Source organism: Branchiostoma lanceolatum, chromosome 4 (assembly GCF_035083965.1).
Source record: "Branchiostoma lanceolatum isolate klBraLanc5 chromosome 4, klBraLanc5.hap2, whole genome shotgun sequence".
In the NCBI taxonomy this organism is placed as follows: Eukaryota; Metazoa; Chordata; class Leptocardii; order Amphioxiformes; family Branchiostomatidae; genus Branchiostoma; species Branchiostoma lanceolatum.
The window spans coordinates 24,038,016-24,063,928 of record NC_089725.1 but is presented as its reverse complement, the minus strand read 5'-3'; the positions used below and the strand labels follow the sequence as shown (position 1 = coordinate 24,063,928).

General features: G+C 41.3%; 5 protein-coding genes across 18 annotated transcripts in view; 3 read left to right on the top strand and 2 right to left on the bottom strand.

Annotated features, from left to right (window-relative positions):
* The first annotated feature begins 13 nt into the window (after window positions 1–13).
* LOC136433519 (triokinase/FMN cyclase-like) lies at window positions 14–6,917 on the top strand. Of its 2 annotated transcripts, XM_066425816.1 has the most exons (17): window positions 14–178; window positions 773–899; window positions 1,224–1,328; window positions 1,753–1,937; window positions 2,109–2,187; window positions 2,386–2,475; window positions 2,649–2,683; window positions 2,819–2,903; window positions 3,093–3,182; window positions 3,468–3,584; window positions 3,676–3,822; window positions 4,119–4,253; window positions 4,648–4,766; window positions 5,021–5,124; window positions 5,426–5,459; window positions 5,606–5,695; window positions 5,964–6,917. In XM_066425816.1, exons 1-17 carry the CDS (start codon window positions 104–106, stop codon window positions 6,114–6,116), a joined length of 1,770 nt encoding a protein of 589 aa, XP_066281913.1. In that variant the 5' UTR covers window positions 14–103; the 3' UTR covers window positions 6,117–6,917. The 2 variants fall into 2 exon arrangements, with proteins under 2 accessions (XP_066281913.1, XP_066281914.1); XM_066425817.1 differs by lacking the exons at window positions 5,426–5,459; window positions 5,606–5,695; window positions 5,964–6,917 and having other exon boundaries at window positions 4,940–5,054.
* LOC136433520 (leucine-rich repeat protein 1-like) lies at window positions 6,709–9,868 on the bottom strand. Its single transcript, XM_066425818.1, has 6 exons — window positions 9,492–9,868; window positions 9,093–9,191; window positions 8,235–8,819; window positions 7,828–7,967; window positions 7,315–7,478; window positions 6,709–7,166 (listed from the first exon to the last, which is right to left on the bottom strand). The coding sequence occupies exons 1-6, from the start codon at window positions 9,681–9,683 to the stop codon at window positions 7,078–7,080; spliced, it is 1,269 nt and encodes a 422-aa protein (XP_066281915.1). The 5' UTR covers window positions 9,684–9,868; the 3' UTR covers window positions 6,709–7,077.
* Window positions 9,869–9,946: 78 nt separating this feature from the next.
* Window positions 9,947–16,258, top strand: LOC136433523 (tubulin-folding cofactor B-like). Its single transcript, XM_066425822.1, has 6 exons — window positions 9,947–10,166; window positions 10,498–10,641; window positions 11,104–11,203; window positions 13,661–13,861; window positions 15,242–15,314; window positions 15,642–16,258. The coding sequence occupies exons 1-6, from the start codon at window positions 10,050–10,052 to the stop codon at window positions 15,760–15,762; spliced, it is 756 nt and encodes a 251-aa protein (XP_066281919.1). The 5' UTR covers window positions 9,947–10,049; the 3' UTR covers window positions 15,763–16,258.
* A 309-nt stretch (window positions 16,259–16,567) lies between these two features.
* LOC136433521 (potassium channel subfamily K member 1-like) lies at window positions 16,568–21,777 on the bottom strand. Of its 3 annotated transcripts, none has more exons than XM_066425821.1 (7): window positions 21,652–21,777; window positions 20,206–20,704; window positions 19,662–19,837; window positions 18,769–18,922; window positions 18,075–18,319; window positions 17,603–17,722; window positions 16,568–17,220 (listed from the first exon to the last, which is right to left on the bottom strand). In XM_066425821.1, the coding sequence occupies exons 2-7, from the start codon at window positions 20,367–20,369 to the stop codon at window positions 17,093–17,095; spliced, it is 987 nt and encodes a 328-aa protein (XP_066281918.1). In that variant the 5' UTR covers window positions 20,370–20,704; window positions 21,652–21,777; the 3' UTR covers window positions 16,568–17,092. The 3 variants fall into 3 exon arrangements, with proteins under 3 accessions (XP_066281918.1, XP_066281916.1, XP_066281917.1); XM_066425819.1 differs by lacking the exon at window positions 21,652–21,777 and adding an exon at window positions 21,353–21,614; XM_066425820.1 differs by lacking the exon at window positions 21,652–21,777 and adding an exon at window positions 21,359–21,614.
* Window positions 21,778–23,191: 1,414 nt separating this feature from the next.
* LOC136433516 (baculoviral IAP repeat-containing protein 6-like) overlaps window positions 23,192–25,913 on the top strand; it is a 114,289-nt gene continuing 111,567 nt past the window's right edge. For all 11 annotated transcript variants that reach the window (XM_066425814.1, XM_066425811.1, XM_066425805.1 and 8 more), the window contains exon 1: window positions 23,192–23,218. In XM_066425814.1, the coding sequence (XP_066281911.1) occupies window positions 23,199–23,218 (20 nt within the window). In that variant the 5' untranslated portion in view covers window positions 23,192–23,198. The remainder of the gene's footprint in view (window positions 23,219–25,913) is intronic.

Below are 25,913 nucleotides of genomic sequence, written 5' to 3'. Positions count from 1 at the left end.
AGCGCTGCTCAAAGGTAATCAGCTGGTACAAAGTGGGCGTGTCCACCAGGCAAGTTTTCAGGAGCTCGTAAAAGTTTCTATGAACTCCTGTTCAGTGTAAATCATGGCGAAGGTTACCAAGAAGCTTCTGGACTCTGTGGAGACCTGTGTTGATGACATGCTGGAGGGACTGGTGGCGGTAAATCAAACTTTGATAGATAAATGTTCTCCCCCGCGGCCGGGACCGTACTGTTGAATAGTTTGGTGCAAAAGTCCACCTGTAGTAGGTGTACCTGTACCCATCACGTCCCTGTCGGATATGTGCTAACATAAATCCGTATTGCAATATCTTACGTACATATAAACACAAGCTTTCATAAATATTTACAGCATTACGTTTACAGTGCCCGGGCCGCGAGTTATTTATTTTGATCAGTTAATTCTCGCCAAACAAAATAAATGGCCTGGAGACATTTTGTCAATATTTTTTGAAAGTTTCTTTGCTGTTAAACGCCTGTTAAACTATCTTTGCCTTCAAATATCTTCAGTTTTTCTGTGTTTCGTTTGTCTCCAGTTTGCACTTTGTACAGTACAGTGTTGCTAACTTTGGACTTTGATCACTGTTGTGTTAATTTGACCACAAGACCAAACAAACAGCCAAACTTGATGCTGATTGTTTTCAAACACTTGCGACCTATACCAAAGAATTCAGACAATTCGGTCTCCGTTAGCAAAGGTTAGCAAAACTGTAGGACACAGGCTAAATGTTGTTATATCTGCCTGTACGTCCCAGGTAAACCCAGGGTTACGACTGCTGGCCGGCCACCGTGTGGTGTTGCGTGAGGATTGGGAGGATGTTCGTGCCAACAAAGTGGCTGTGGTGAGTGGAGGGGGGTCTGGACATGAACCGGGATATCATGGTAAGCACATGTCATGTTCTTGAAAAGCTAGTTGATCAAATCCATGGATTGTTTTTACCGGGGAGTTACCTATAAAAATCAGTGTCCTGTTCCATCCACCTTTGATACTTTCTGTGTATGAAAGTCATTATTATTTTAATTATTATTGGGTAGGCCGATTACTCTCTCTTATGATTATGATGGTCGTATTTGTTCTCTTAGATTTGTCTTCCGCGCTTCTGTATAACTCAGTTTCTTTCCATACAGTCTTCATTATCTATATATTAAACCTTATTCCAAGATTTTACCCCAGCCTGGTGGTGACCTACAGTTGTGTTTGTGCAGGATTTGTAGGGAGCGGGCTGCTCACAGCAGCTGTCCCTGGCAACATCTTTGCCTCTCCTCCTCCAGACGATGTGCTAGCTGCACTAAGGGCAGTCACAGGACCAGGTCAGGCTTACTGTGCAGAAAAATATCAAGGATAAAAATAGTCATCTCCAAAGATATTGTTTTGGCTCTGTGACTCGGATTTCTCATATCCCTCACCCCATGCCTTGGAGTTAAACATTCAAACTGAAGTGCAACATCATGACCAGGATCTGATGTCTAAAATGACCCATATTATGTCTACATTGTGATTACAAGACTGTCACTCAATTTCTCCTTTTCCTTTAAGTTTAAGGAAACAATTTACATGTACAAACAATAAGAATGAGATACATGTACCTGATGATTTTGAAGCTGTCAGCAATTTCCTGTCAATAGGTGCAAATTGCTTCTGATCATTTTGGTCAGTTGATAAAAACAAGTTTCTCATCACTTTCCCTACCATTGTAGTACATTACTACCGGGTATTTCTTGTTCTTTGCTTCAGCTGGAGTCATTGTCCTAGTTACCAACTACACTGGAGACCGGCTGACGTTTGGGATTGCAGTGGAGCGTGCTCGTGCAGAGGGACTCCAGGTGGAGATGGTGTGCATAGGAGAGGACTGTGCTGTCTCCAGCAAGGACAAAACAGCTGGGAGAAGGGGACTGGCAGGGACAGTGTTTGTTCAAAAGGTGAGTGACATGCAGGACAGATGTGTTGGGAAACAGTAGGGCTTTGCCACATAGAAAGAACGTTGTAAAGGCCTTTTCACTAAAAGTGGAGGCAACAGTTTGAAAAAAAACACACAACCTAGATAGAAACACAATGTGTTTTTCTCTCATTTTTATATCTTTTTTATTCAGATTGCAGGAGCTTTATCTGAAGAAGGCAAATCCTTGGGTGAAATAGTAGATGCAGTAAAAAGTGCAATCGGCAGTATGGGTCAGTATACTTACACAAACCTCATTGTATACACTGTAGTAAATATATGACATGATGACTGGACATGATAAGGTTGTGGCTATGGTAAGGTTTGTCCAAGAACAAGTATAGCAATGTCAAAGTGTAGATAGACCCAGATATGAACTTAACACACAAGCAGATAGCTAAGATATCTTTATGTCTTTTCCCTTTTTATAGGTACCATGGGGGTCTGCCTGTCACCTTGCAGTGTACCTGGGTCTGGGCCGATGTTCCAGGTGCCACATGACACCATTGAGCTTGGACTAGGTAAACCAGCACCTCAGCTAGACATTTTGAACCCAAACTTACTAGTCAGTACATCATTTTTCAGTCATGAAGTAAATTGTTCTATCTAAGTACTTTTAGCATCTGATAGAGCTGAAGAGGAAGCTGTTATAGGGACCCCATATTATATACATGTAACCATTCTTATCTTCTAGGTGTTCATGGAGAGGCTGGTGTGGGAAAAATGAAGGTAGGAACATTATTCCTAAGTTGGTTTCTAATTTGGAACATTTTTGATTTGTCAATGTGTGCTGTAAGTTTACATCAGAGACATTACATATAGTTTGCCAGTGGCTCCATAAGTAGTCTTGTTTCTGACATGTAGATGGATACAGCGGAAAAGGTAGTGGAGACAGTCCTCAATCACATGACCAACCCAGACAACACCAGTCGAATTGAAGTGAACAAAGGTAAGAGAACAGATAACCAGCGCTCCTGCCTGTTTGTAAAGGTACTGCATCAGGACAATGATTACATACAGCGACCATCGTCATTGCTTGCCGACATTATTCACAGCTCTGTGTTGCATGTATCCAGCTAGATACTGCCTAGGGTAGTATTTTTTTCTAACTCTGAGTCGTAATTCATTTACACACTAGGGGACAGTGTGGCACTGCTAGTGAATAATCTGGGTTCTACCGCCTACCTGGAGCTCTATATCATTGCCAGAGATGCCATCAAGTACCTGGGTAAGTCTCAGTATTTCGTTTCCTTAGTTTAATCTAAGTCAGTTAGTAACTTTCTGAACTTTGCAAAATTAATAGATCAGATTATCAAATCATCGTCCCATAGAGGCAACAATAAGAGCATTTGTATTTGACAGTAAAATGTCAAACTGCAATTTAACAATAATACTAGTAGTATAGTCTATGGTTGATTTTGGTCATATGCACACAAAAGTTATCTAAATATTATTCCCTTAGTAATTCTGATTGTATTGTTCTAAATGGACTGTTTTCCTAATTCTTGATCAGAGGCCCGTGGTGTGTCAGTGGAGAGGACTTTTGTGGGGCCATTCGTGACGTCACAGGAGATGGCAGGCATGTCCCTGACCCTGCTGAGACTGGATGACACCAGGCGCCGCTGTCTAGGTACAGAGCTTTCTTTCATTGTGATAACAAACAAACTTCAATTCTACAATCTTTAAACCTATAATGACAAACCTTCTGGCTCTCCCCCCAGATGCCCCGACCACAGCTCATGGCTGGTTCCCCGTGTGTCCCTCCCCCAGCACCGGCACCCTGCGCACCACCAGGACCAGGGTACAGCTCTCCACTGATACTCAGCAAGCACCCACCACCACTGCAGATGCCACAAAGGTGGACAAAGGTTGGTTTAGGAATCTCTTTAAGAGAGCCATTCCTCCTAGCCCTACTCCCAGTAGCAAGTACGTTTCTAGAATTTGTATGAAATCAATTAAACAAAGGATGTGGGGCCTTCACAAGGAAAATGCAATGTATATCTTTACTACCTGTGTACAAACAGACATAACTGTGCCAACAATCTTGCTGGTACATGTTCTGATATTCATACAGAAGGAAAGAACAGGTTACTATTTGACTTTTTGTACACACTGAGTGAAAAGTCTGTAGGTTTCATGCAAAGTTGATTTGTTGTACTCACAGACACAGCCCAGCAGATCTTCCATGTTGTGTCTGCTGTCTGCAACTCTCTGATGACATCAGAGGAACAGCTGAATGACCTTGACCGAGCCTGTGGAGATGGGGACTGTGGCAGCACGCTGGCCAAAGGAGCTAAAGGTGAGTATCCTTATATGGTATATAGTACTAGTAGCATTTGTTTAGGTGGCCTACTCTTGAAAAAGTACCAAAGACCATATTTGGTTGGACTTGTGAGATAAGTAAAATAATTGAACTGTAAACAAGTGGATTCAAGTCAAGGTCCTCATCCACCCCAATGGATGAACATGAAATAAGTGTATAGCCATTATTGATTGCAGATGAACCTCAGATCTTACTACAGGCACTACTCCCGTCACTGACTGTTTCGATCTATCCAATTGCTTAGTAACTGTTAACCCTGAGTAACCTAGCTTGTACATCATTGCAGACAGTTAGATATGGGCTCACAGTAATGTAAACAAAACATATCAACTTACGAGTATGTATCTGACCAGTCTTGCTCATCCACCAGCTATCCTATCAGCCTTGGGGTCAGCTGACACCCCCGGCCTGCCCTGCCAGACTCCTGCTGTCCTGCTGCAGGAGATGGCCACCATTGTAGAGAAGAGCATGGGGGGAGCGTCAGGAGGGGTGAGTGACATTTTCTGATTGAAAGGCATGAGTCTAAGCAGTTATACTGTTGTTCAACACAGCTTCTTACTATACATAATCAAAGTCCATGATAATTTTGAGGTAAAGACTCTTAACCTTGAGCACAGTGAAATTGCCATTTGGCTTCCAATTCTAAATTGGCTAAGGGTTAGGCAGCATGGAGGAGGTTGAACGCCATAAGAACAACTCACACACAATATGAGGCAGTCACCATCCTTCACCCTTCCCTGTAGCTGTACAGCCTGTTCCTAACTGCTGGTGCACAGTCTGTGATGACATCTGTCACTCCAGCCAGCTGGACTGCTGCTCTGAAGGCTGGTGTAGCATCTATCATCAGGTGAACTGTTACACCAGTGAATTGCCTGATGCATATGACATAATTGTTAAACATGTGTATTACCCAACCGTATCTTCATGGTACACTTTTACTTCTTAGGCTGTGCATTTCTAACATGAAAGTGATTAAAAGAATCTCTGTTCTGTATCTTGTCATTGGTTATTGATCAATACACAATCCTTCACATAAGTTCATATAATAAAATCCAAAGATGTTGACATTTTTTCCTACTGTCAGGTTTGAATGCAGAAAATAGTAATATTCCTTGTTCCACCCTACATGTTATTTCATCTTTCCTCAGGTACGGAGGTGCCAATCCAGGTGACAGAACAATGGTAATTGTTGAGAAGTAAATTTTATCAAGAAAAATTAATCAAATACTAAGTTATGTAGACTTAGCTGTAAGTTCATTCTGGTAGTCAAGTATTTCTGGTACATGTTGAAAATATACATGAACAGAACAACATACTTTTCCATGTAGCTGGATCCTCTTCATTCAGCCTCTGAAGTCCTGCAGGCACTACAAGGAGAAACTGCTGATACCATGGCAACACTAAAGGAGGCTGTAGAGGTAATGAAGGACAACTCATCTTTTCCTATGTTAAAACTATTTAGCAACAACATTGGCAAATTTTCCAGCAACATTTGTAAATCACTGACAGCTTTTTCATTTTTGGTAAACTGCATTTTTTTGGTAACACATTACACCTCCATAACAGACCTGCCACTCAACGAATGATTCCTTTCTCAAAATGCCTTTCCATCCTGTCCTCAGTTTTGCCTTAATTTACCTGTATGTAAAGTGTATGGTAAACTTGAGTTACGATTACAATTTGCAGGCAGCAGAGAATTCAGCACAGAGGACAGCCTCCATGGCAGCGAGGGCTGGTCGTGCCAGCTATGTCAGCACAGACCGCCTGACCAGACCTGACCCTGGGGCACAGGCAGTGGCTATCTGGATGAGAGCTATCTACAGCACACTGGAAAAGTGATTTTCCTAATCAGCTAAAATTAACTAAATTAAGAATACAGACCCAACAGATGAAGATATTTTCTGAAAATATTAAATGCTACAGGACACTGAGGACAGTGAATAAAGATGAAGTGTTAAAAGACCATGAGTACATGCTCAATGAAGTTAAGATGTAACGTTTGCGCCAGCCTACCTCATGTTTAAAAATGGAATCATTCACAACTGTGAATGTTTGCAATTGTTACAATCCTTATGAGAAATAGCAAGCCATATATGTAAGGAAGTTATATGAAGAGATTATGTTCTAATACCAGTCATTTAGACTGACTGTGAAACTCTGAGACTGTCTGTGAAAATGAATGTGAAACCAATGTATAAGTAGCATTATAATTATATCATTGAAATTAGTGAGTATAACAGCAAAATTCCTATATATTTACATTGCTTGGTTAATATCTTAAGATTTTTTTACAGAATTGAGAGTACTGGTATGTATAGACACTTAAATCAAACAGGATACTGTGGCATGCATGAATTGATAAAAGGATAGACAAAGACCATGCAGTGTATATGTTTTTACAGGACAACAAAATATGCAACACAGAAAGTGCAAAATTTTACAATCATTTTATTGTTATTCAATATGCAACCATGCTGCTTATTAGTAGTGCTTACAATAAAAATTGATCTGACACATGTAAAATAAGTGGTCATTCTTGTCAAGTTATTAAACTTAAGACCCTGGTTATCTCAGTATTGCTTCTCTTAGGAGTAACATATGCAGTAAGATCAGAATGAATAAAATTATGGGAAATCCAAAGATACACAGGATTTTGTTAATTAATGGCTTACTACTTTAGATGGTGAAACTTTTTGCTTATTACCAGAATAATCTCAACAAATTTACAACGTCTGCCAGTATAAGGTGACTGCCAACATTTGGGAGACCTCAAAATATACATATCGAATTTTTGACAACTTTACTTCCAGAAGCCAGCAGGATGCTTCCTGTACTTGGCACTGCAGGCTTCTGAACACAGGAAAGCCTCCAGTGGTGCATGTGTGCGCCCTGCATGGAAAAGAAAACATGGTAATATGAGTAAGAAATAACTTAACTGCTGATACAACTTGTACTGAGCAATCAGACTGAGTAAAATTCTGTTACAAATCTCCAGACTAACATGTTTAAAGTACTACTAGATTCATGTTATTTGTACCTTGGCTGTCCACAGCAGTAACTGTATGTGCCAGTCTGTGCAGGTCCAGTCTTGCCAGGAAGCGAACAAAGTTATCAAAGCACAGCTGTCCACACAGGCACCTTCTTGCTACATCCAAGTAGCTAATCAGAGTCTGTGGCAAGTCTTCTTCAGTGTAGTGGAGTCTTAGATCATAGGGAATGCAAATAAAATTAATGTGAGGACGAAATGTGTAGTGTACAGATATGCTTCTTCCAACGACTTCTTTCTTTGAAAACTACATGCTACATGAAGGTGCTGTTGTACCGGTATTACAATAGTTATTAGTATCAGGTCCTCAGACCTGTACATCAAGGTCCTGATGTATCAGGCTCACTAGCTGTTAAAGGATTTGCAGATATCATGTTGGTGCATTTACAATGAAACAAGAAACTTTCTACCCTACTACTATACAATCAGAGCTGTACATGAACATCTGCTTGTTGCTGACTAAAGCGGGGATGACACTAGTTTTAAAAGAGAAAGAATCTTTACCTGTGCCTTTTGACAACCCTGGCAGTGATCTCCAGAAGAGAGGGAAAGGTCAGGTTCCCCGTCAGTGTGGACGGCCCATCCTCAAGGAATGGATTCTCAAACAGGTCCACTGTGTCCAGCTGCAGCTTCAGGAAGGATGCCTGCAAATATAATTCACAACATGGTTTGGAAAATTTATGAATAAACTACTTGTACTGTCAATCAACAACCTGGAATTGAAAAAAAAGCTGATAAATGCTATGGTCACGTTTCCAAATCGGGCCCCGGCCTGGTAATTTGCGGAAATAGAAATTATGATACAAAAGACTACAAAACACAAAAACAGTCCTGAGCATAGTTGGTGTATATTTCTTGATATCCTCTTTTATTTTTCGAAACGTAACCATAGCATAAGATAGTGTACTGACCGGCAGAAGAGTGATCTGGTTGCGTGTAGCTGTGAAAAATCTCAGTTTCCTCAGCAATCCTATGGACGGTGGTAGGCCAGACAAGCGGTTACTGTCCAGCTTTAAGGACACCAAATCCACACAGGCACACAGCTGGTTGGGCAGATGGCTCAGCTGGTTGTGGCTCAGGTCCAGTGACTGGAGAGAGTTCCTCAGCGTTGACTGAAAGAACTTTCCTGGGAGCTCTTTCAGCTGGTTGTTGGACATATTCAGATCTGCCAAGCATTTCATTTCACCAATAGTCTCCGGGAGGGTTCGTATGTTGTTGTCACTCATGTCCAAAAGCTTCAAATGCTTCAGACCCAGGATTCTGGTGTCAACACGATTGAGAGTGCAGTGGTTTATTCTCAGTTCAATAAGGGAGCTCGGGAAAGACTTGGTGAGGGGGTAGTCCTTACGTTTGGACACAGTCATTTTGGTTTTGAGAGGTTCCACTTGTGAGGATGTGGCAGGGGTGAGGGTTGATACCTGGGCACGAGTCATCTGCTGTCCATGGTGGGCCAGCTTCACAGCTGACAACAACGCCTTCAGGTTTATTGGGTCTGCCTGGAGAAATGGGATGACATATCTTTCAAATCTTTCTTTCCATAACTTATCATTGTCATTAACCATTATCATGATAATGCCCAATGGGTGGTGTTTTCATGACTTGGTTATATATAAAGACATTATAGCACATAATTCAAGTTGCTACATAATAATTGATAAAATTGTTGATTATTATATATCTAACTGCAAGTCTAAATGAAATCAGTACAGAAATACTTTTGTATGCTGTTTTCTATATACACATATGGTGGTATCCGTGTATTAGGTTACCTTGCTGATACAGATGTCATGTTCAGGCTGGTGGAAGCGGATGGTGGCCTTTCCCTCCTGCACAAACCTGCCAAAGATTTGTCCTATATTTCCCTTCAACTGAAATAGATAAAATCATTTAAAATGAAATCATTGAATAGGAATGATATTTCTTTAAAAAATGGTTTCCATGACTTTCACAGCTACATGACATTTCCACATCATGGTAACGTTTGGGTGTTGATCAGCAAACGCACTTATCAATTGATTTTCCACATGTTCAGGCTTTGAAATTATCGTACAAATTCCTTTTTGACGTCAGATTTGCAGATAAACAAATGTGTGGACTTAAATATCATAAATTATGAACTCCATGCTTGATCATAATTTTCTTTCACAGAGGTGCAGGCCTAGATTCACCTTATACTTGGTCCCTGTCTTGTCCTTGGCCGTGCACATCATCAGGAACACCATCCCCTCCTTGCTGTCCGATCCTGGCTTCCTCCCGAGCGTCAGAGTGGCATGGCCCCCTCGACCCTTGTTTTTACTGCTAGCAAGGTTGTGGGAGGGGCACAGACGGTTGTTGACCTCGACGGTACAAATCAAGCGCATTGTCGTAACTCAGCCTACAACATAGTCCAGGGAATGTCAAATGTTCCGTGAACTAACGTATCACGATACATATAGACGTCTGTCGACTAAATTAATCTCTTTGGCGAACAAAGAAGCACAAGATCTCTTCTCAAAAACGAAGTCTCCCGCTCTTCTTGACACCCAGTTGTTCTAACCAATCACAAATCGTTTTACAATTTTTTGGGAGGATGGAATTTCATAAGAGAGTTGTTCATTGGACAATTCTAATCTCGCGAGATGAGTGTTACCAGACGAGAAAGAACATTCCGGAAGTAAGATAGTGGAGGCAAGAAAACGACGTTCAAAACATTTGAGACTTCAGACTGCAGTAACCACATTTTCAAGATGACTGAATTTTCCGTCGTGACATCGCCCGTAGTAAACGTACAAATCTCCAGCTCCCTGAGCAGCTTTGGCTCTGAGAAACGCTTTGACAAGAGCCTGACAATCGGTGCACTGAAGGTAGGTGGGGAGGGGGGCGTCAGGTGTGCATGCTGCATGCAAATGTTGAAACTGATCAAAGTAGCCTAGATTATCATGTACTAGCTGATGTTCTCTATCTTAGTTGTATTCGATGATTACAGTTTAGGTTACTGGTACTTCACTGACTAGCCAATGCCGCCTATCCAATCTGATGTCCATGTAATCTTTAGATTAATGCCAGCATGACGATATCAAATATTTCTTTCTTTCAGCAGCTAGCAGCCACTGGCAAAATTATTTGATAAAATTACTGATATTTTCCAGACCGTGTCGATTTGATGAAGTTGCTTTGAACATCTGTGTATTTCAGATGAAGCTGGAGCTGATCACAGGATGTCCCACTGGACACATGGACCTGCAGGTCTTCACGAAGGACAACAAACTGATCACAACTATGGACAACAACGACGCCCTACTGGGGTCATATCCTGTGGACGATGGCATGAGAATTCATGTAAGGGCTTTTATTCCAGAAGTGTCAAGAAAGTGTAGATAGATTTCTTTCATGTATTGTCCTTGACACCAATACTAGGTCTTTAAGTAACCCCAGAGGTAGCATATTGTTGGTAGTCCAGACTTAGTAGTATCACAAAGTACTGTGCAATGCCAATGTGTAATACCTCCATAAATATCAACTTGAAAATTGCTTGACAGTACATCGTGTACAAACAATCACCATTTTTGTTTACATCTGGGGTATTCGACGACTGTAGGCAAAATGACATAAGCAGACTAGATAACTACTTATTATTGAAATTAGCAGATCAAATCAGTAATCAACTCAACCTGTAGATTAATCTTTTGTATTCCACCTGATTTTTGCCTGCCACTGCGTCACCATGACATCATCGCTATTGCTCGTATTGTGCTGGTGTTGTAAGATCATTGAGATATTTTTCCTTGCCTGCTACTGTAGGTTGTAAACAAAGATCCAACCATCCAAGTGGGAGACTTTGACGATGTTTCCAAAGTGGAGAAGTATGAGATGAAGGATGAGGAGTATGAGAAGAAACAAGGTAAACACACTTGCAAGGTACTTTCTAGCACTAGAAACTCACAAGTAATCATGCACACATTTGTTGCATTTAACCCTGGCTCCATTGTGGCATAATGGTTAGAGCTTTGGGCTCAGAACCAATAGGTTATGGGTTTGATACTCTCCATGCTCCAACATCGTGCCCTAAGGAGAGGCACTTTACTCGATATCCCTACCATAACGGTGGAGGGATGCCCTCTTAGATTCTAAGGCTAATCTGTCAAAAGTGTGCCCAATACGCAGAATTTTTGTGCCAATGTACTAACATCTGCACAAGAGCTGAAAAAGAATGGACATTTAAGTAAAGAGGAGGACTGTTTTGCTATTAGTTCATGTACCTTTTATTACCTTCGCGACGAAATTTTTCGTCGAGTAGGTTATTTTTTGATGAATGTCTGTGTGTCTGTTAGTGAACAGGATAAGTCGAGAACGCCTGGATGGTTTGTTGTCGTATTTGGTGTGTCCGTGTGTATGTGGGAAATCTCAAGATGATTAGATTTTGGGCGAAGTACTTTGCATAATTAACGAGAAAAGTGTAAAAATGTGTTCAATTGTATGCTTTACTATGCATTCTGGTTGCGACGTGTGGGCTGTATTGTTTCAGGGGATATTGATACGGGTAGAGGGTTGCAAAGTTGGTCATGAGGGGTCATGAGGGGTCATGAGGCAGGCAGGAAACGTCAGTTACTGCCAGGGACAAATTGGCTATCAGCCAGCTGTAGGGCAGATACAAGAGATAGACTTGCCCATAGGCAGTAATGCTTTAAAGCACTAAAACAAGGGCTCAGAAAAGGATTCACCTTAATTGCAAGCCCCCAAAATTCTTATGCACCAGAAAGCCACATCTGTCTACTTTAGAATCATGCAAAGAAAATAGACAGTTGACCAGCTCGTTCTCTCGTAACAGCTGACAGACGAAAACAATCGTCAACTTTCACCTACTCCCAGCCTGGAAGAGTCCACTCGGAGCATGTGAAACCAAACCACAAAGATATCTCCTTACACCAATTAAAAGACTGAAACATACAAATTTTGACCAAACTGGGAAAGCTTAGACCCTATCCGTTCCTTCTAGCCCAAAAGAATCCAAAATTGACCAAAATTTTCAAGAAAAAAAGGGGGTTTCAAAAGTTTAGTGTGAGGACCCAATTTGTGTTCGCAATTTTTGCACACCACTGCACAACTCAACAGTAACGTCAGCCCTGTATTCATTGGTGTGGAATGTGGTTGAGGGAGACAAAAGTTGGATATACACGGCCTTATATGAGTAAGAACAGTCATTAATGCAGTGCCACAGCATGGGAATACCGAGCATGTCTGTGTGTCTGTTAGTGAACACGATAAGTCGAGAATTCTTGGAAGGATTGTCTTGGTATTTGGTATGTTGGTAGGTCTCAATGAAACCTGAAAATGATTAGATTTTGGGCCCCCTAGCGGCTTGTTACGGTACTGCAGCGGAACTTCCTGTTATGATATCTCGTGTTGTGGGCATGCTATGGAACTGATTTTTGAGTGGTAGATAGCTCGTTGGGCAGAGAGTAAGTGGTATAGGTTTGGGCCCCCTAGCAACTTTTTTGGAACTGCAGGGGCAGGTTTTGCTTCAGACTTTGAAAGGGAATAACTCAAGAAGGGCTTGATGGAAGGTCATGATTTTTTGCATGTACATAGCTTGAGCGATGATGTACATGATTGGATACTTATTATGCAAATCAGTAACTAATTTGCATAATTAATGAGCAAAGTTTATACATCCATCAATTTCCATGATAGGACTCGCAAACATGTGACATATGTAACTGAGGAAGAGAGAAATATTAATAGATATCAGCTATGCAAATGAGAACCTCATTTACATAATTAATGAGAAAATACTATAACTCGAGATGGGCTTGATGGATGGTCATGACTTTTGATATGTAGATAGCTTACGTGATGCTTTGTATGATTGGAGGATAATTATGCAAATCAGATTATAATTAATGAGGCAATTTTAAAAACCTGCTGTGTTCCATGATATGACTATTCAAATATGTGACATTTGTAACTGAGGAAGAGAGGAATGTCAATAGATAGAAATTATGCAAATGTAGACCTAATTTGCATAATTCATGAGAAACTACTATCATTCCATACTAGTAAATAACGGCGATTTCATACTTGTTGCATTTAGAAGTTGTGTGAATGTGAACACCATTGAATCAAATTATGCTAATAAGGAGCTTATTTGCATTATTGATGAAAAATGTTAGCATAACCTTCTTTGTTAAGCTCATAATCATAACAAGGAGGTTTAGACAACTTATGTTATTTGGGTGAGGAGGATCAACTGGTATGATTTTTGATTGATGAAAAACACTCCTAATACGTCAGTCATAAAGGTCAAAATCATTTGGCGAAGGTATGAGGTCGTAGAACTCTTGTTGCTATTGTCCCCCAGACTCTGTTCTAGCATGGAAGAAGAGAAACAAGCTGGGCAGATTTGCAGACAAGAGTGAGGAGGAGAAGGCCCAAGAGGAGGAGGAGAGAAAACAGAAAGAAAGAGAGGAGGAAGAAGCCGCTAAAGCCATCACAGTAGGGTCACGATGTGAAGTCAGAACACCTAAAGTACCCACTAAAAGGGGGCAAGTTATGTTTGTAGGTAAGTCACTTTAAGAATGGTGTGCATCTACATATATGTACAGTAGATTCCGCATATCTGTATAGCCCATTTGTCAGCGCAAATTATACGACTCCCCAAACTATACGACTTTCCGAACTAGCGATATTGACGTCCCGAAGGAGGGGAGGGGGGGGGGCGTGAATAGGATTTTGAGCAAGACACACAAACACACTAAAGATATCGCAACTTTATTTTGCAAAATTTTAATCAAAGTACAATCCGACCTTTTCGTCGATCTTAACGTCACCATATTGGATTAAATTCGCGATCTATTTTGTTCAGATAAGCCCGAACTGTGTGGGAAACTCCTGCCAAATAAAAACTCCCGCCGCATGTTGATCACGTGCAATCTTACAGTCAACCAATCAGAGCACAGGTTTTATGACGTGAACCAATCAGCGCGTAAAAAAATGCATATCAATGAGTAAACAAAGATGGCCGCCCAGCGTCACCCGGCCCTTGTCGCTTTATTTTTTCTGAAATCGCGACGTAAATACGATTCATCTACGCTACATAAGCAGGATTTTCACGGGGAAAGAGTCTAAGGAATGGGTTCTCTGTCGAATACGGCCACAAATACCGGTAAATCGCGGCAAAATGCAGCGTAGAGGCTCAAATGCTCAGACAAAAGTCGTGTTTTTCTTTTCGTATTTTTGTTCACTTTCGTCGCTTGAGTCTTGAAAAACAGGTTTTTAATGAGATCACCGTATGTCAAAGGCACCGATATCGATTGTTTGCAAGCATGACAATAGCAAGTAACAAAAGAGTGTGATTGTTGAACGGTAGACGTCGTACCCACTCCCGAATCTACAATGCAAATCCGAAATTTAGCCTATAGTTGTGGGTCATTTTACGATAAAATCGGACAAGATTCTATACGATACCCCGAACTTTACGATTATGGCCTATACAGATATGCATTGTTTTTACAATTGGGTGAATGGTAAATGGTTTGGTGTTTTGGAATTCTATACAGAAAGACGAAATATACAGAAAAAAGGTATACAAATAATTGGCATATACTGTATATGAATACTGTAATGTGTGCTACAATATGTTTTATGTAGAAGGCAAGTATGCTAATGGTAATCTTTGAAAATCCTGTTGGTTTCACCTTGTATTGCTGCTGAGAATAATGCTTGACCTAATACTGCTGTAGATAACGTGGCATCATTGATAATATACATGTACTTCAAGTGCTGGCCATGGCTTGATTGCAACAGCTTGTATTTCTCTCTTTCATCCCTCCAGAATTGATATGTTCCCATTGACTATACTTAATGGCTACAAATCATATACATGTATGTTTGAAGAAGTAACGAATGTATGAAATGTATTATAATATTTTGATTCTTCTAGGCCTGACTGACTTCAAACCAGGCTGGTGGGTGGGTGTCAAGTATGATGAGCCACTGGGAAAGAATGATGGCAGGTAGGTACATGTATGCCACAGATAGCCTTACGTCAACACATAAAGACATATAAGAGACACCTTAGCCATTTGTCATCAGACTCTCATAATGTCTGTTTACAAGATAATGACAATCTAACCTACCCCTCTAAAAATCATGCTCTGTTCTTAATGCATCTTGATAGCATAGATCACTTTCAGGATTCGTGTCAGAAAGGCCTGTAACTTTTTCAGAACAAATACAGAACTGTGTTCCTCAGTCAGGTTTTACTTTTACCTTACTCTTACATTGCCCTTGTGTCTGAATCATTTTTAGTACAAAAATAACATACTCTTTTTTTTTTACAGTGTGGCTGGAAAGAGATATTTTGAATGTCCTCCCAAATATGGAGGATTTGTCAAGCCTGCTTTCGTCACTGTTGGGGACTTTCCTGAAGAAGACTTTGGAATGGATGATGATGAGATGTAAAATGTGGAAGAAATTAAGCAAACAGAATAATCGTGCTCACATTGAATTTTGCAACTACTAAACAAAACAAAATAGAATCTGCTATCAGATAATTTGTATAATTGTGTATAACATTTGATTTTATCTACAATGTATAACACACTTTATTCTCTTGAAAACTTTCCAACTAATAATGCAATGTATAGGTTGATTTATGTAAATTAAGTTAAGTTGTAATTTGCTTGAATCTGTTGGTGATAATGTCCTCTCATGCTTCTCTAATAGCCTGTGAACAATCTACTTTGTCAGTGAAATATGTTCATTTGGTGTGTTTTATTCAACTCTGACATCCAAAATTGGATTGGCAAATTGTATATCATGCTGTTGCACATGAAATTGGGTGCTTATTTTGATGCACTTTGAAGTGAGGTGTAAGTAAATGTTGAATGTATATTTGGTTTGGAATCTATGTTATTCACATGTGATGTATATGACATCTGTGAAGGAAGTAAAGTGGGATGTAAGTGGGACAGTGTTGTTTATATTGCTTTGTTTCAGACTTGTGCATTCCTTTGCTGCTATGTCAGACAAGCACTCACCTCCAGTGCCAGTCGCTAGTAAAGCAGGCCCACTCTCTTCTCTTACACCTTAAGTTTGCTGGATACTTTCAAAATGTTCCCAAGATGTAGATTACATTTGGATATAATGGGTTGGAATGAAGATCAGACAGAACCATAAACACACTATAGACAGCACCATGCCATAGACTTGGTATTACAGCGAGATTGAAGGTGAACCTGGTTGATATTGACTGATACAAAACTCATTTGCATTTAAGGCTTTAATATTTCCTATGGAAATTTTCACTTGTGTATAGGTTCAACTTGTACAAGATGTACACTTTTGAATTTTATCACGCCACTCATATATTAAGTCATTTGGTATTCCTCAGCATTGATAATTGACATAAAGTACTACTTTAAACATCACTTGTAAAGTAAAGCTGTTTTCTACAAAAATGTATGTGCTAATTATACACACAAAGGAATGTTCATGACTTTTCCATCAAGGAATGTTATGGTTAACAGAAATAAGGATGCACCAATAAAATTCAGTTAACAGACGTCCTATATTGTTTTCTTGGAAATTTCAATATTGGTATAGTGGATACGTAGATGTCCTCAAGTAAAATACGTTACCTTTCTAGAAACAAATCGGCAGAGATACATGTACATGTAATTCGTGCAAGTTTCACTTCATGACAGAAGTACAGCAAAGAACGTAATTGATGTGAAAGAAAACATTTAGAAATAGATTTCTAACAAATGCCTGGAATTTTGCAATTATAAATTCAATGTCCTGCTACTGCCAGAGACTTGTAATCCCTCTGCACACTGTTCTTCAACTGGATATCCTCCTCCAGAGGCTCACAGTCCAGCGGTTCCTCCTGATTCAACAGTTCTGGGGACGAACCATTGACTGGAATGGGGAAAAAATATATTGGTTTATGTCATATAAAATAATAATAATGATAATTTAATTTGGTAAACAGTGGTAAACTTGCCCATGAATGAAAAATAATAATAATAATGATAATTTAATTTGGTAAACAGTGGTAAACTTGCCCATGAATGAAGGTTATTTGTGATACCTGTATCTACCAGCAATGTTTGACATTTGAAATAGCATGGTGCCCTTATTGTGATAAGGGAAAGGTACTGTGATATAAATGCAACAGTTGATCGCACACGGGCACCCATATTGGATGGCGCTGAAAACATATGACGGTAAAAGGGTACATTGATAAATGCATTAATCTAGATAATGCTAGGAATCAACATCGATAAGTAGACGTCTTTACCTTTCGGTATTGTTTGGTCGTCAAAACATGAGAGGGACGACATGTAGGCGCGGAACTCTGGGAAGCGGGAGGCGTTGTCCAGGACCAACAGCATTACGGCCAGGCCGAACACTAGGTAAACTGGATGGGGTGGCGAAAGGAAAACGAAAGAATATTAGTTTACATTGACCTAAAGAATTAGGGAATAAGAGAAGATGCAACAGTAACGTTGCTCTTTGAATACCACAGCGACAGTAGCCTTGAAAAGTCGTGCTAAATCAAAGAGTATACTGTGGCATGGTGAGCAAGCCAAGCAAAAAAGACCTTTACTTCCAATTAGTCGCATTTCTAGACTCGACTATATATAAACAACATCGTATCCGCTCTTCATCACTATCAGTTATCTTTTGAATCAGAAATAACGTTAAACATCGAGTCAATGTTTTGAATTTAGCGCTTTAAGATCATAGGACGCCGACACGAGTTCACTCACTAGTGCTGCAGATCTTGTACAGGTCCCGTTGATTCTGCATGATGTGCTCCCCCGGTACATAGTCGCCGAGCCCCACGGTAGTGAGGGAGATGATACAGTAGTACAGAGCGTCAAAATAGTGCCAGTCGACCTCTACTAAGGAGAAAATCATCGCCGGCAGGAATATGACCATCGTTATACACACCGACGCCACGATAGCAAAGTGTACGAGCCTCATAGTTCCGGGGTCGGCCTTTTCCCCAAACCTGGAAAGTGTTAAATATGGGAATGTCTTCTTTGATGGATTTCTCTTCTGCTTGTCACTGCATATCACACTGTCCTCCTAGCGCCATATAAAACGTAAATTACCAGGGCAAATAGACAATATCACCGATGTCCATTGCTGTGTGTATTCATATGTGACTAGTCAGTACTACAATTCAGAATACAGGAACGAAATAAGAACGTTAACGAAATGAAGGAAAGACAACTTGAGTATGCTGCTGTTTTACACCTATTGAATCATGCATGTGTACGAATGTGGATCACTAGTTAGCTTGCCACTGGTATCTTTCTTCTTTCTTATACTAGTAGTACTTAAAGTTTCAATGCGGAAACTCCACGCTGTTCATTGATGTCTCGGAACACGCAGGCTATTCCACTGGCAATTTGCCAAAAAATCTACTGTAGTTTTATTTCTGCGGGAGCTCCTGACCTGTGGTGTAGTATGGCGAGTCCCCTGTACGACACGGTGTTCATCCTGGAGACCAGCATGCCGAAGAGCAGCAGTGTGAGCGGGATGCCGACAGTACAGTACACCAGGCAGAACACCTTCCCGCCGTCGGACAGCGGCCTCACGTGGCCGTAACCTGCAGGAAACGTCATGATCATCATCACTTACTAACACGTGCATTTTAAGACTTGTAAAAGATTTTCCAAAGATAGAAATGCATGTATCAAAAGAACTTAAGTCCTATTGTCTGATGTCACTTGAATTTTTCTTGACAAGAAAACGCATATCTTCAGTTGACATTATGATACCGGTGAGATTGAATATAAATCCTATACATTGCCAGCACGACTTCTTGATTTGTTATCAAAACATGTTGGATATTTTGGGCTGTAACCGGACTGACACGCTGTATTTTTCTTTTATTTATAACATGACAGAACTTCAGTGAGAAAGTCGGCGATGTAAAGAAGTGAAAATCGACCGCAGACCCGGACACGGTTTGTGGAGTAGCAGATGAGCAAATACGTGTGCACAGAGCAAGCTGTTAAACATTCTGTACCGGACACGAAATTTCTATAAACGAAATTGCAAACGTTCTTACCACACTTTTGTATTTATGTACAGATGCACCATCTACGCGCCTGAAACCGCATCTTCGCATTCCTTCCTTTACCAAAAATTTCATCGGCAACATTCGCGCGAAGTAACTACAACAACCGAAAGCGTCTGCAATCATTTTTGTGTTAATTTCTAAAAGTCTTTTACTCTACTGAAAGAAACAATTCAAAGGGCTTTATTAGGACATTCTCCCTTCACTGTAAACAGTTCAAGCGACACCTATCACACAATGGTCGCAAACTTCAGTATCCCCTCACCTATCGTGGTGATGGTTGTCCCTGCAAAGAAGAGGGCGGGTGCGAAGGACCAGGCAGGCGGGCCGGTGACGTTCCTCTGCACGGCCACGCCCCGGTGGGTGGCATGGACCACCTCCATGATCAGTTCCTCCAGCTCATCGTTTGTCACACAAGGGTTCTTCTCCAGAAACCCCGCTCTATAAAGGGCAGGAAACGGGCAATCATTACACATTAAACATTACAAGGGTCCCTGAAAGGTGACATTAATGTTGGCCATGAGTTTAATTTATGTATCATGGAAGTTCATCTGTGTAGGTATACACGGATAGAAATTTGATCCGCGTATACCTTAGTATCGGAAGAAAGTTTAGCATTGTACTATGAGTTTTATCGATGTTGTACATAATGAGATCAATGTGGTTGTTCTCGTTAGACGCACAATGGCGTTTTCACCAAGGTAGAGGTCTAAGGAGAACGTTCACACTTGACGTATATCGTGGAAAGAAAGAAAGAAAGAAAGAAAGCAGGACTTTCTCTGTTTCTGAAACAACATTATGACACTCACCTGAAATCCCGGACTCTTTGTCCAGTTTCCCTCTCCTGTGGCCCTTCGATAGCACAGAAGATGATAGCGCCGACGACCAAGTACATGATGTAGATAAGGATGATAACCAACAACCTGGCCGTTCGCCTGTTGATGAGACATGTTTCCTTCTCTGTGATCTCCATTATGGCGACAGGGCAGCCTGGTTTATTTATTGGCAGCACTTCAAACGCAACGAACTTCAATGGCGTGAGAGGGCCCAGGTGAAAGTGACTTGTGCCTGACGTCACGTGTAGGCTAAGGACGTCTGATGTGATTGGTTTCAGTGGTTTCTATCCTCTGAAGCATATTTAAATGTCACGGCAACAGCGGCAAGCCGCTGCAGATGCAAGTCTAGAATGTCAAGTATGTTTTTATGTATGTTATGTCGATTTCAACGTTTGCTTTGCCTCACTTTTCCGTTGCCTTGTCTCATGGTTAAGTGTCAGGGTTGACTACATTTCCAGGAAGGGTGGATCGTCTGGAATCAGAACGCACGAATGTTATACCACAGCAAGGAAACAAAACTTAGAAAATGTCCAGGGTGATTAACTAAATCAGTACTGGTGTCTTCGCTGCCAAATCATCCTATAAGCTGTTATATAACGTTGGCGTGCCAATGCGTATACTTTTTCTCGGTTGATTAATCTGTATAAACACACCTGTAGTATGATAATGTGACGAAGAACACGGTAAATCTAGGCGTACGTGGAACTGAGATTACAGGGGGTTTACGGAGTACTTCAGCATAAGCCATGGTCCTTCGTGTGTTGGTTCACACTTGCTGTGTGTACACTTTCAACAGGTGGGAGGACGTGAATATAATGCCCCAGAGTGTTGCCTCTCTGTTTACACTACATACTCCGACATAATGGCTGCTAAAGGCTAGGAATAGCCGAAATTTCCTCTCTGTGTCACAGACATCGGCCTGGTTTATATGTAGGTTTGTCGCTGTAAGTGCAAGCCCAGTGTGGACGTTATACGTGGTCACGTGATTGCGTCATATTAAAAAATATAAGTAGTTCTTGGATACAAATCATTTCAAATGTTTGCACGGACGTGCGTGGAATATGACACTTTGACGAGTTTGACTGCTGAACGGCTGAACCGAATCAAGGAAATATCTTACCTGTACCTGTATTGTTGGCTGTACGCAACACCTAAAGACTATGTTGGTCCTCACTTTCCCGACGAGTCTACAGACGCAAGCCCCAATTTGACCGTGGGAAATTCAGCACTACGTGTACAGTTGCCACCCCACTGCCTCCAGACAACGAGAGACGACCTCGCAATTTGGGAAATGACCAAACGTTACATAACCTGAAGGGGGCCTACAAGGGAACATAGCTGAGTCCTGCTAGTCCGTGCAATAAACACTTATAAGTTATGGCAAATACTTAACTATCCGGAGAAACGAAAAAAACACACCTTAGTACTGATGTCAACAGATAAATGGCAGGTCTAGCAAGACAAAATCACGCATACGTATTCAAGCGCACCCCCCTTTCTCACCGCTGAATTGTACCAGTCCGGAGAATGCCGGTGAGCTTTCTTGCAGATCCTGTTTTACCTGCCGGAGGCGGAGAAACCTCGCGTTTTGATTGGTCATTAGGGGGAACCCGATTGACATATGATGTGTGTATGAATATCAATCACATCATCAAACGTGTCACTGACATTGTTTTCAGGGTTTGATTCCGAGATAAGTGCGACCTTGTTCAATCGCAGCCTTTAATAAACAGAATAAGTGCAAAAGTTTAACGCGTAAGTGAGACCTCCGAGAAAGGCAATTGCGGTATCGATCTGTGCGAAATTCTTTCATAACATACATGTATAAGTATCAAGAACTTGGGCAAAATGGTAATAACTTTATATACAATGCGCCTGTATGTAGTTGGATTGATTGAATTTGTTTGAAAATCCCCAGAACGGATATGCCTCTGTCAGAGCAAATATCATCAAGTGTAAGAAAAAATCTCACTTACTCGAGCAAGTCGTTGTTCAATGCTATCCAGTGAATTCTTGTAACTGTGCGAATTGTAATCTTCTGACATTTTCTAGATCGCACTCGAAGTCTTTATTCTTCCATTGATGCAATCGAAAGGAAGTCGTACTGCCGCAACACACGTTACTTTTATTGCACAGGGCTATCGTTATTCACCCCAAAGTCGCCAGAGGGAGTGAGCGTACATTCGAACTCGTGGCTTCCTCGAAGTCTTGAGCGCATGAAAACCACCAAGGATGAGAAAGACAATGAGGATGGAGGACGCAATAGCATACCATACCATACAATGGTTTGGCCGGGCCAGGGCACACTGAGCCGGAGCCTACTTAATACTTGTAAATGTACTTCGCTCAGTTTGATATGCGGTTAGAGGCTCCCGTAACTTGAATAAAAGTTGTTCAGCTTAGAATAGATTTAATGGTAGATCATCTTCCAACTATTGATCTTCAATGCTACATATCATTACACGCTGCAGTATCTCTTCACGATTTGATTTTAGTCACATGGACAAGTCATGCCAGGAGCTTAGATCTATCTAAACATGGCTCCAAATAGATGTAGTGTGTGTTACGCGTGTGTCTTTTAAGTCCTTCATGCGTCTTTCTGTTGTCCACTTTTTTTTCTTTTCGCCTTCCCTCCAGCAGACCACTGGGAAGCCATTTCGATAGTGGAAGTCTAAAAACACGCGTAAAACAGTGAGCCGAACCCTACATCTGCTTGGAGATTAAGATCTCCATTCAACCCCCTTGCCTTACGCAATTCCTGTCACACTTCTTTCGCAGAAATTTCCATCCTGCTTTTATAATCAGGATGGTATGGATTTGAACACATTAACATGTATTCGCCAACTCATGTATCTGCTGATCTACCCTGTTAGATTTATTGGAAACGACAAAACATGGTGCTCGATGCCCCCTATTGAACAACATGGTTGGTTCCATGACGTCACCTTCAATAGTGAGAGACCAAGATGGCGGCCACCGAGTGGTTGTTACGCGCCGAAATGAGTCCTTCGAACCCTCCATACAATCAGTCGTAGTACAGTCACGATACGTTGAATCAGGCTGGTTTATGTGTCCCTGTGATCTCAACACGTCTGACAACCTCGTGTAGGTCAGTTGAGAATTCAAAAAGTATTTGAACACGAAATTTGTTCCTTCAAAGTTGACCTTCTAAGTACTCATTTTGGCGAGGTTTTACGGTCTGCATGGGGGTTTCCAGACGACCGATGTATATCATGATCCAGTCTACTTCCGGGTCAAAGGAAGCACCCAAAGCCAAACAAACAGAACACCAAGCACATTCAGCCGAGTGATCGCCGATATTGTACCTTCAGTTTGGAGATCCGTATGTGAATTTTGTATATGTCAACAAAGGTTAACTCATTACCAAAATGAAACCTACTTCAAATCGAGTCATTCTAATCGCGAAACTAATGTTAACTAACACTATAAGGAAAGTTTGGCCGAAATAAATATGAAGCGTAGAACTCACTAGAAGCATATATAAACATATAAAAGATTTACCATTATGTATTTTGACCAGAATCCTTGAGATAAAGGACTTTGAGTGAGTTTTTGACCCCCATTCTTTTGTATTCTCCCTCTAATAGCGTTACATGTTATTCAAAACTTATAATCCAGATCACCAAATCATTGTCCTTGACACTTGATGGATCATCATAGACATAGGTAGCAATTGAGGTATCCCAAGGGCGTGTAATTCTGTCCTTCCAGTAATATGAGTGTGCCCTAATCGTAAGTGTGTGTCACTCTGGGACGGTAACAACCATGTGTAGCCTTGATAAAGTAGAAAATGAATCGTGTACTGTGCCTTCTATGATGACCTAAGGGTGTGTCATTTTAATGACACAAGAGAAACTCAGCTATACCAATTGTGTCTCATTCCAATGACATCGGAAGAAACTAAGCTATACTAAGGGAGTGTCATTCCAATGACATATTGGGAAACTAGGCTGTGCCATAGGTGTGTCATTCCAATAATGTAGGCAAAAAAATCAGATACTAGTATACCACGGGTGCGTCATTCCAATGACATAGGCAAAAACTCAGCTATACCAAGGGCGTGTCATTCCAATGACATAGGGGAAGTCCGGCTATACCAAGGGTGTGTCATTCCAATGACTTAGGGGCATATCCAGTTATACCAAGGTTCTTTCATTCCAATGACATATGGGGAAATCTCAGCTGTGTCATGGGTGCGTCATTCCAATGATAAGGCAAAGACTCCGATGATGTGACATTCCGATGATATCGGGGGTAATCCAGCTATACTAAGGATGTGTTATTCCGATGACAAGGGGAAACTCAGCTATACCAAGGGTGTGTCATTCTCATGGCATAGGGGGAAATCCAGCTAACCAAGGATGTGTCATTCCAATGACATAGGGGGAAATCCAGCTAACCAAGGGTGTGTCATTGCAATGACATAGGGGGGAAATCAGCTGTGCCAAGGGTGTGCTTTCCAATGACATAGGTGAAAACTCAGCTATAACAAGGGAATGTCATTCCAATGACATAGGGAAGAACTCAGCTTTGCCAAGGGTGTGTCATTCCAATGACTTAGGGGGAAAATCAGCTGTGCCAAGGGTGTGCTTTCCAATGACATAGGGGGAAAATCAGCTATAACAAGGGAATGACATTCCAATGACATAGGGAAGAACTCAGCTTTGCCAAGGGTGTGTCATTCCAATGACTTAGGGGGAAACTTAGCTATACCAAGGGTGTGTCATTCTCATGACATAGGGGGAAATCCAGCTAACCAAGGGTCTGTCATTCTCATGACATAGGGGGAAACTCAGCTGTGCCAAGGGTGCGTCATTCCAATGACATAGGCAAGAACTAAGCTTTGCCAGGGGTGTGTCATTCCAATGACATAGGGGGAAACTCAGCTGTGCCAAGGGTGAACTTTCCAAAGACATATGTGGAAACTCGGCTATAACAAGCAAAAGTGTGTGTCGTTCCAATGACATAGGCGGAAATCCAGCTATAACAAGGGTGTGTTCTTCCAAGGGTGTATCAGGAGTCTATGCTGCAATCTAAGAGATTAAACGGCTAGTATTACTACAGGTACCGTTGCGCTGCTTAAGTATATAGGGACTTCACCTGTCGTCATTTTGCGACGCCGCTCAAAGGCAGAAACATAATACAAATCTCGTTTGTGTCACGACACAGAGAATGACATACTCTCATGAAAGCTTGGTCTTCACCTGTCATTAGTATTGGACTGACACGACCTGAGGAATGACAAACCCTTGATATAGCTGAGTTTTCCCCTATGTCATTGGAATGACACACCCTTGGTATAGCTGAGTTTCTCCCTATGTCGATGGAATGACTTGCTTACTTGCTTGCTTATGTCGAGACTGGACGGTCTCGAGTCGTGATGGCAGTCCATGTGGTTCTATCCCTCATCGCTTGGAGCAGACTATCAACTTCAAGGCCAGTGTCTTTCTTCAGGGTGTCAATGTATGTTGCTGCGGGTCTTCCAGGCCTCCTTTTCCCATGCCTGGGAGTCCAGAGAACCAGGTCAGCCACTTCTTCTTTGCTTCTGAGGCAGTGTCCAGCGAACTTTAACCTCCTTGTCCTGATCTTGTCAGACAGTTTTGGTAGTCCAGCATACAGGTCCTTGTTGGTAATGTGTTGTGACCAGTGGATGTTTAGTG